General features: G+C 41.6%; 1 protein-coding gene across 1 annotated transcript; it reads left to right on the top strand.

The window, feature by feature from the left end:
- The first annotated feature begins 3731 nt into the window (after positions 1 to 3731).
- Positions 3732 to 9917, top strand: LOC124279202 (40S ribosomal protein S19-like). Its single transcript, XM_046715000.1, has 6 exons — positions 3732 to 3807; positions 5959 to 6026; positions 7791 to 7891; positions 8723 to 8791; positions 9196 to 9313; positions 9776 to 9917. The coding sequence occupies exons 2-6, from the start codon at positions 5959 to 5961 to the stop codon at positions 9870 to 9872; spliced, it is 453 nt and encodes a 150-aa protein (XP_046570956.1). The 5' UTR covers positions 3732 to 3807; the 3' UTR covers positions 9873 to 9917.

The following is a 9917-nucleotide window of genomic DNA, read 5'->3' as shown; positions in this document are numbered from 1 at the left end:
GGGACCAACAAATACCATATTTTAACGTCTTTTGGTATGACGCGGTCGGGGATCGAACCCACGACCTTCCGCTCTCCGGACATGCTCTTGGGAGTCACCGCAGTAACATACATGACTCTCCGCATGACTTCGGGGTTTCATCCCACATTTAGCAGACAACTGCCTTGCTGTTAGATGCGGCCTGAGGCACAACTCACGCTGATGCTGGGAGGAAAATAAATTGAATACAATAAATATTGTAATGATGTTGCGTAAATATTTTATGTACGTTTCAGTTGATTCTTACAGCTGTGGCATGAATCCGAAGAGAAACTGTTGGATATACAAGAGTGTGTCATACAGACCTTGAAACAATTATACCCAGTACAACCCCTGCAAGTTTACAATATGTGGTGCAAGTTTACAATATGTGGCAGGTCTAGATTACACGATGTACCACAGTCAGAAAATGAAGAAAGTCTCAATACACATGTACGCCATTTATGGTGTTCCCCGCCATGATGTTTTATTTATATTTCATCAGTATTTCATCAATATAATTTACAAAACGATTTTTCTGTAAATTACTTCAGAGACTAGATGTTAGTTTAGATACTGTAGGCTGAGTTGCCCGGAGGTGGGATGGAGTGAGTGAGTTTAGTTTTACGCCGCACTCAGCAAAATTGGGATACGATGACAAGTCAGCGTGTCTGGCCATATGGGGTGGTGGGTGGGGGATAAGAAGCGGATGTTGTTTTTTTATATTTGTTTTAAAAACAACTCGGAAAAACATTCCAGCTGTTTGACGACGATGTGTAAATGTTCGAGTTTGGAGCGGACTGTTTAGTGACTGACCGGACTGTTTAGTGATTGACCGGACTGTTTAGTGATTGACCGGACTGTTTAGTGATTGACCGGACTGTTGTGATTGACCGGACTGATTGACCGGACTGTTTAGTGATTGACCGGACTGTTAGTGATTGACCGGACTGTTTAGTGATTGACCGGACTGTTTAGTGATTGACCGGACTGTTAGTGATTGACCGGACTGTTTAGTGATTGACCGGACTGTTTAGTGATTGACCGGACTGTTTAGTGATTGACCGGACTGTTTAGTGATTGACCGGACTGATTGACCGGACTGTTTAGTGATTGACCGGACTGTTTAGTGATTGACCGGACTGTTTAGTGATTGACCGGACTGATTGACCGGACTGTTTAGTGATTGACCGGACTGTTAGTGATTGACCGGACTGTTTAGTGATTGACCGGACTGTTTAGTGATTGACCGGACTGTTAGTGATTGACCGGACTGTTTAGTGATTGACCGGACTGTTTAGTGATTGACCGGACTGTTTAGTGATTGACCGGACTGATTGACCGGACTGTTTAGTGATTGACCGGACTGTTTAGTGATTGACCGACCGGACTGTTTAGTGATTGACCGACCGGACTGTTTAGTGATTGACCGGACTGTTTAGTGATTGACCGGACTGTTTAGTGATTGACCGGACTGTTTAGTGATTGATTGAACTGATTGACCGGACTGTTTAGTGATTGACCGACCGGACTGTTAGTGATTGACCGACCGGACTGTTTAGTGATTGACCGGACTGTTAGTGATTGACCGGACTGTTTAGTGATTGACCGGACTGTTTAGTGATTGACCGGACTGTTTAGTGATTGACCGGACTGTTGTGATTGACCGGACTGATTGACCGGACTGTTTAGTGATTGACCGGACTGTTTAGTGATTGTTTAGTGATTGGACTGATTTTAGTGATTGACCGGACTGATTGATCGGACTGTTTAGTGATTGACCGGACTGTTTAGTGATTGACCGGACTGTTTAGTGATTGACCGGACTGTTTAGTGATTGACCGGACTGTTTAGTGATTGACCGGACTGATGTGATTGACCGGAGTGATTGACCGGACTGTTTAGTGATTGACCGGACTGTTTAGTGATTGACCGGTGATTGACCGGACCGACTTTAGTGATTGACCGGACTGTTTAGTGATTGACCGGACTGTTAGTGATTGACCGGACTGATTGATTGACCGGACTGTTTAGTGATTGACCGGACTGTTTAGTGATTGACCGGACTGGACTGATTGACCGGACTGTTTAGTGATTGACCGGACTGTTTAGTGATTGACCGGACTGATTGACCGGACTGTTTAGTGATTGACCAGACTGTTTAGTGATTGACCGACCTGACTGTTTAGTGATTGACCGGACTGTTTAGTGATTGACCGGACTGTTTAGTGATTGACCGGACTGTTTAGTGATTGACCGGACTGTTTAGTGATTGACCGGACTGTTTAGTGATTGACCGGACTGATTGACCGGACTGTTTAGTGATTGACCGGACTGTTTAGTGATTGACCGGACTGTTTAGTGATTGACCGGACTGTTTAGTGATTGACCACATGAGCATCGATATGCTTAGTTGGGATACAATGCATCAAGCAAGTTCGCGAATCTGACCATTGGATCCAGTTATTCGGGAAAAGGGTACACACTGCTCATTACATACCCCATCATCTAGTGTCTTGTATAGCTATATCCTGTTACGATATAAATCCGGGTGCAGAGCGTCCGCCCGGAGAGCGGAAGGTCGCGGGTTCGATCCCCGACCGCGTCATACCAAAAAGACGTTAAAATATGGTACTTGTTGGTCCCTGCCTGGCGCTCGGCATTAATGGGTACAACAAGGACTGGTCGACTCGGAGTCAGTATAATGTGTCTGGGTGGGGTATTTATGCTTCACTGCGGCATGGTATCTCAGTGGGCTAGCACTATAAAACCAGCTTCAGTCTGGGCTAGTACAAGCAGCCGCACATACACATACACACGCATGCACGTCGTCATATGAGCGAAATATTCTCAAGCACGACGTTAAACCCAATTCCACCTCAACCACCCATTCGCCATAACCTCTAGGCTTGTCCCGGGGGGTGGATCACGAATGGTGATGAAGGGAATGATTTCAGAATATTCTTCGCCAGCTTCCTCGTTTCAGGCTCCAACCTAGCACGGGTGTTCTACGCTTATGTTTCATACCCCATGCCATCAAAGGCATTGATTAAAATTCAGACTATTAACGACAGACACATCACAAGAGAAACCCACATAGATCTACTAGTTGGATTCAAAATTCTGTTTACCTGCATATTTAATTAAATACATGTATTATAAATATTTACCAGAATTAGAGACTGTTGTATCCAAGAATGATTTTCTAAGATTAGTGATCACTCATATTTAGATTTATACGCATGTTTAAAGTCTACTTTTTCAATGGAACCATACATCCTGGTTCCCGGGCATCTCATTAGTTTATAAAACTAATGAGAGGCCCGGGAACCAGGATGTGGAACCATATTTATTGAAAGTACATTGAACATTGTAAGAAGAAGTGCAGAGATTGGGATGGAGAACTTTGGGCTATTTTCAGGATTATTAGCCATTTTCTGAATTTACTATGGGCCACTGCCCTTGTATCAATAGTAAACTTCAAATTTTTAATGGGCCATTTTTTATTCTAATTTGCAAAATGGCCCAGAACCCCGCCTTTCCCAATCCCTGTAGGTGAAATACTGATAATGAAAAATATTGCTAGAAAAGAGGGTATTGTTAGAAATTGAGAATTTGTACACTTTGACAAAATGATGCGATAAATGATGAATTCCATTTCATGTTTAAATTACCCTCTTTACAGATGGTTACAGTAGGGACTATGCTCTTCACGGCGAGAATTAGAGTTATCTGCCCTTCACAACAGTGGCGCTGCCATCGCTCTCTTTTCAGCCATCGTTTTCCAAGGTGTGTAGCGCAATGTGTAACAGCACAAATAAATTCAAATATATCTCCTATATTGCCGGCATTCCATACATACGAACACTTGTTGTACATTATAAAAAGATATTGAATCAGATAACGTTATACACTAGACGTAAAATGTAATTTGAAAGCATTATAACGGAAATGAAAAATTCTAACCATGCGGCGTGGATTCCGCCATGTTGGACATGTGTTTTCATGGTTTCCCTGGACAGAGTGAGCGAGCACGTGATTTCTGATGGTTTTGAGCATGTGCTGGAACCACTCGCACTTTAACTGCTGTACAACATGAAATCATTGATATATAAATACATATCTCGCAATTATTGGGCCCTTGTGGGTGTCGAATTCGAGAAAAAATGAAATATCCGTATCCCGTTCACAGCAGTATGAAAAGCAGTAATGTTGACAAAGTTTTGAGACAGAAGGATGCATGCAGATCGTGTGGATGTATATAAATCACGTTTCTCAAGTTAAATACTTCAATCTGTTTTGTCATTTTTTGTTTCTCAAGTTAAATTTTTCAGTTTTTCTGAAACATACTCCATTTGTGTGTATTTTCAGATCGTTCCAGGCACTTTTATCTATGTTAACACGTGATATATGTTTTTGGTTGATTAATATTAATATTAAAAATAACATATAATTCTATTAAAGACAACGATCAATGAATTTTTTGGCCCTGCTAGTAATGTGAGGGTCCTGTAAAATGTTGAAGGTGAGGTGAAATTGGGTTTTACGTCGTGCTGGAGAATATTTCGCTCACATGACGACGTGCATGCGTGTGTGTGTGTGCGGCTGCTTGTACTAGCCCAGACTTAAGCTGGTTTTATAGTGCTAGCCCACTGAGATCTCATGCCGCAGTGAAGCATGAATACCCCATTCGTTGGTTTCACATTAATTTTCGACTCGCTATGCGCAGAGCGTGTAAAAATATCCACGGGCCAACTTCTGGTTTGGTCGTAAGCTTTACCGATAGTGTAAACACACTCTAAAGAAAGCAAAAATCAAAACAAATATATGGTTTTATGTCGCATTTAAATGATCTCAATTCATTTATGAATGGAAGGGACCGGAATTAGATAAATAAATAGCTTAACGTTTGTTAACAAGCTCTTGTATAAACACATCTCACCACCACCCGTCCACAGTACTTCCTGCACATCCCCTTCTCACAAGTAAACAAACACATCTCTGATGCAATGCCACCAAAATAGGACATCAATTATTGAAAAGCATAGGCAAGTGTATGTATGTACTCAACTATGAACAGTTGTCACGCGTAAATAATATTCATACAGCATTTATTTAGAGTGTGTTTACAATATCGCTAATACGACCAAACCAGAAGTTGACCAGTGCGTACAGCGAGTCGAAAATTAATGTGAAACCAACGAATTCAGACACAGTATACTGACTCTGAGCCGACCAGTTCTTGTTGTATCCATTAATGCCGAGCGCCAGGCAGGGACCAACAAGTACCATATTTTAACGTCTTTCTATGTGACGTGGTCAGGATCGAACCCGCGACCATCCGCTCTCCGGGCGGACGCTCTAACCACTACACCACGAAGGCGGTCTGTAAAATGTTGAAATGGTGTAGTGTACTGTATGTTCCGATAATTACTTCAGAGACTGGAATGAATCTGTGGTCATGACTGAGTGATAGATGAAATAACAGACACAAATAACTACCATCGATGCGCTGATGGTACATTAGGACACATTTTTTTGGAGTCCATTGTCTACATTTGTGCACGCTGTGCATATATTTGTGCTTTGCATTAAGTTGATTGTCTTCCAGGTAAGAGTTCCTCCCGTTCCCCCATCCCAAATAATATTTATAAATATTCTAGAATTATAAACAAAACTTAACACAACAATTACTAGAGAACTCACAAAATGATTAAAAGTCCAAAATTTAAGTTAGGGCTAGGTTTAGAGTTGGGGGAACGGAAGGAACTCTTTCCGTCTTCCATGACGACAGGCAATAACCACATTGATATCTGGACGTGCCTCGCTCACTCACCACTGAATTCTGTTGGCAGGGTTACATGAAATGTATTATTTTTATCAAGCACAAGACTCTTGATGCAAGGATCAGTATCACAACAGTATTCAATTTTATTTCAGATGGGAGTCAGTGTGAAAGACGTCGCCCCACAGGAATTCAACAAGGCTTTGGCTGCCTTCCTAAAAAAGTAATGTCAAATTGATATGTATTGTGAATGGTGGCCATTTATAACTGTAACATGTAGCCTGGCCATGCTGGCAACTACCATTTACTACCTGACTGTTAATTTTCTTCACTGAATATTGTTAGTTTCTTTCATATCACTATAGTCAATGATCATGGTACACGTGAAGACAGAATAATACCCGTGAAGGTCCGGGTTAGAATATTGATCTTCAGTAACCCATGGTTGTCGTAAGAGGCGACTAGTGGGATCGGATGGTCAGACCTGCTGACTTAGTTGACATGTCATCGTCCCAATTACCTATAAAGGTGCTCATGCAGATGATCACTGGATTGTTGGGTCCAGACTTGATTATTTACAAACCGCTGCCATATAGCTGGAATATTGCTGGTACGGCGTAAAACTGAACTCACAAGACAGAATAAGTAAAATAATGTGAAAGAATCTAATGTTTAACTTCTTTTTGGTTGTTTATTGTATTTGTCGGAACAAGTTCCATGAGTTCTTTCAGATTTGACGGGGGCATTTATTGAAAACAAGCACTAATTGATAGTTTAGTTATTAACTAGCATTTTAAGACAACAGTACTTGGTTTCATTTTCACCTTCGGGCTGCTTTTTTCTGTAAAATAATCTCTTGTACACATAATGAGATATGCAGAGTCCAAATTTCTTGATTTTTGTAGGTGTCTTTGTGATGGTATTTGTTTATATTAATATGTTATTATGCGAGGTGTTTTGGGATGGTTAACAGCTGCAGCGAATGCACTATGTGGTGAATATGATATGTATCACGAATATTGGGTAATGAATACGAATATTTATTCAGGGCTCGATTTAGTACTTGGTTACTTGCACTGGTGCAACCCAATATTACAAAGTGCAATCTAGCTATTAGCTGAACTTGCACCTGGTGCAACTAAAGTTTTGAGTGGGTAAACTCTCAATAAAACATCTAAATAATTCAATACCATATTTCTTACATTGCATGTTGCATGAAAAGCCGTGCAACTGGAATTTGACTGGTGCAAGTAGGTTTTTAGCTTAGGTTGCACCTGGTGCAAGTAGGTTAACATCTCTTACATCGAGCCCTGTTTATTCATGAATATAAGATTGTAGTTAAAGTGATGGATGCACAATATGGAACGCACATGTTGACTGTGCTGATTTGTCACAGCAATAGCCAGTGATCTTGTGACACTCAAATTTGGTATGTAGTTATAGTCGACAGAACCATGTGCGGCCTTGGCAAACTAACACGACTTGCGCTAATGCAAGGCTAGGACATATTCCATTCTTGCATGTCTCACTTTGAAAAGGAATGCATCATAAGGGTTCAAGTAAAACAAACTCCCTTTAAAAAATCGTAAATATTCGTTAATGTTTGGTTCTGGTGACCACGAATAACGATGAATTCATGGATGGCTCCGGTTCGAGTCACGGAATATGCGAGTGAATCATAACAGCCTTAATGGTTAATATGGTTGGGAATAAATATTGTTTTTAGAGAGCCTTGGCAAGTAGTCCCTAAAATTTACATATGACCTTTGCATTGATTTCTGTATATGACCCCAACGGATACTAAAAATATCTGTTGGCTTTGTCCTGCCGAGAATGCTATCCATTGTATGATAATATATGATTTTTGTAGGTGTCGTTAATATTACAACAGATTGGTCTTGAGGTTGGTCATGGGATGGTTATTGGAGCAATGAATATGTTTGGAATATTGCTGTGGATGGTGTGATAACTGTTGTTTTGTCCCCAGGTCAGGCAAGATGAAGGTTCCAGACTGGATCGATATTGTTAAAACTGCCCGTTACAAGGAGCTCGCACCTTACGATGAGGACTGGTTCTATAACCGTGCAGGTGAGGAGGGCACATGATTGTTTTGTAACCTTGGTAACGGAATGATACACCATGGCACCAGTTACTTACATTTGTTAATTATCTACACTTGTACATATTGGCTTGTATTCGAAAGTAAGTGGGGCGGTGGGGTAGCGTAGTGGTTAATTCGTTCGTTCGTCACGCCGAAGACCCGGGTTCGATTCCCCACATGGGTACAATATGTGAAGCCCATTTCTGGTGTCCCTCCTCGTGATATAGCTGGAATATTGCTAAAAGTGGTGTAAAACTAAACTCACTCACTCGCTCACTCGAAAGTTAGTGGTTCTGGTGTATAAGGAGTTATCCTGTAGTTAAGTGCTAGTCCGAAGCTTGAGTAGAGTATAATTCTGCTTTGCTAAGTAAACTCAGAAACCCGTGATGATCCAGGTTAGAATTGGTCTTCAGTAACCCATGCTTGTTGTATGAGGCAACTAACGGGATCGGGTTTTTAGACTTGGTCGACACGTGTCATTGGATCCCATTTGCATAGATCGATGCTCATGCTGTTGATCAATTGATTGTCTGGTCCAGACTTGATTATTTAGTCTGTTGTCACATAGCTGAAATATTGTTGAGTGCGGCTTCAAACAACAAACAAATAAAACAAAAGTAAGCTCAAGCCTTTTAGCCCATATAACAGCATGGTAACTTGTACAGACAATTGGCTGAATATTGAACGAGTCTGAATAAGTCCTTGTTATTTACTTTAGCCATGAGATATCCAATGGTAAATTGGTAGATAAAGTATTGTCTATGTTGGTCATTGACAGTGGTTTTGCCATAAACTCTTTCACTGTTGGCATATTTCAGCGTCTGTCTGTCGTCACCTGTACATCCGTGCTCCAGTCGGTGTTGGAGCTTTGGGCAAGATATATGGAGGTAAGTTACACTATAATTATTTTTTAATTAAACTCCTGAATGGTTTACACATTTTGTTTGAATGAGTGCTATATATATCTAAAAAGATACAGCACTTACATATTTTACCCGTAAAGCGATTAACGGGATCGGGTGGTCACTCACTGACTTGGTTGACACATGTTATCGTATCCCAATTGCATAGATTGATGCTCATGTTGATCACATGATTGTCTGGACAAGACTCGATTATTTACAGACTGCCGCCATATGGTTGGAATATTGCTGACTGCTAAAATGCCGTTATTAGCCAGATTACAGACATTGATCTTGCCAGTTGATACCAGTTACCTGTAATGGGTTTCTCATCAGCTGGTATGTAACTAATCAATATCCCTCGCTCCTATTTGTGACGTTTGTTACAGGTAAGATGAGCAATGGAACTTGCCCCAGCCACTACTGCCGTGCCAGCCCCACAGTGTCTCGGCGTGTCCTCCAAGCCTTGGAGGGACTCAAGTTGGTAGAGAAGGACCCCAACACAGGGTGAGAAGAAAGCATGCATAATACATGTAGCAATATCTTGAGCAGATCACCTTGCAGGTCCCCAAGTTCACCTTTAAAATCCCAATGCCTTATAAGCAGGTCATGAGGGTCCCATGCAGATCCCAAGGATTTTATTGTCCCCCCAAATCCCCATGCAGATTCTATGGCTTACAAAGCAACCTTAGCACTGCTATTGGAGTTTTCGTGTAGCAAAGAGGGGCGGTGGGGTAGTCTAGCGGTTAAAGCGTTGGCTCGTCACGCCGAGGAACCAGGTTCGAATCCCCACATGGGTACAATGAGTGAAGCCCATTTCTGGTGTCCCCCGCCGTGATGTTGCTGGAATATTGCTAAAAGTGGCGTAAAACCAAACTCAGTCAGTCAGTCTTGTAGCAAAGATATCTGTATGAAAGTGCACCCTGATCTTTTACTGATGATATGACATCTGCATTGTTTTCATTGCAGAGGCCGTAAGTTGACCTCCCAGGGACGACGGGATCTTGACCGCATCGCCTCTCAAATCAAGAGACCTGCAGGGTCCTCGGCTTCTGCAAAGAAGTGAACTGTTGACATGTACAAAAAACATTAAAAAATGAATTGTCAGGGG

Source organism: Haliotis rubra, unplaced genomic scaffold, assembly GCF_003918875.1.
Source record: "Haliotis rubra isolate DU_JTF1 unplaced genomic scaffold, ASM391887v1 Scf248, whole genome shotgun sequence".
Taxonomy (NCBI): domain Eukaryota; kingdom Metazoa; phylum Mollusca; class Gastropoda; order Lepetellida; family Haliotidae; genus Haliotis; species Haliotis rubra.
The sequence above is the reverse complement of the archived record's forward strand: the minus strand, read 5'-3'. Positions and strand labels throughout refer to the sequence as shown.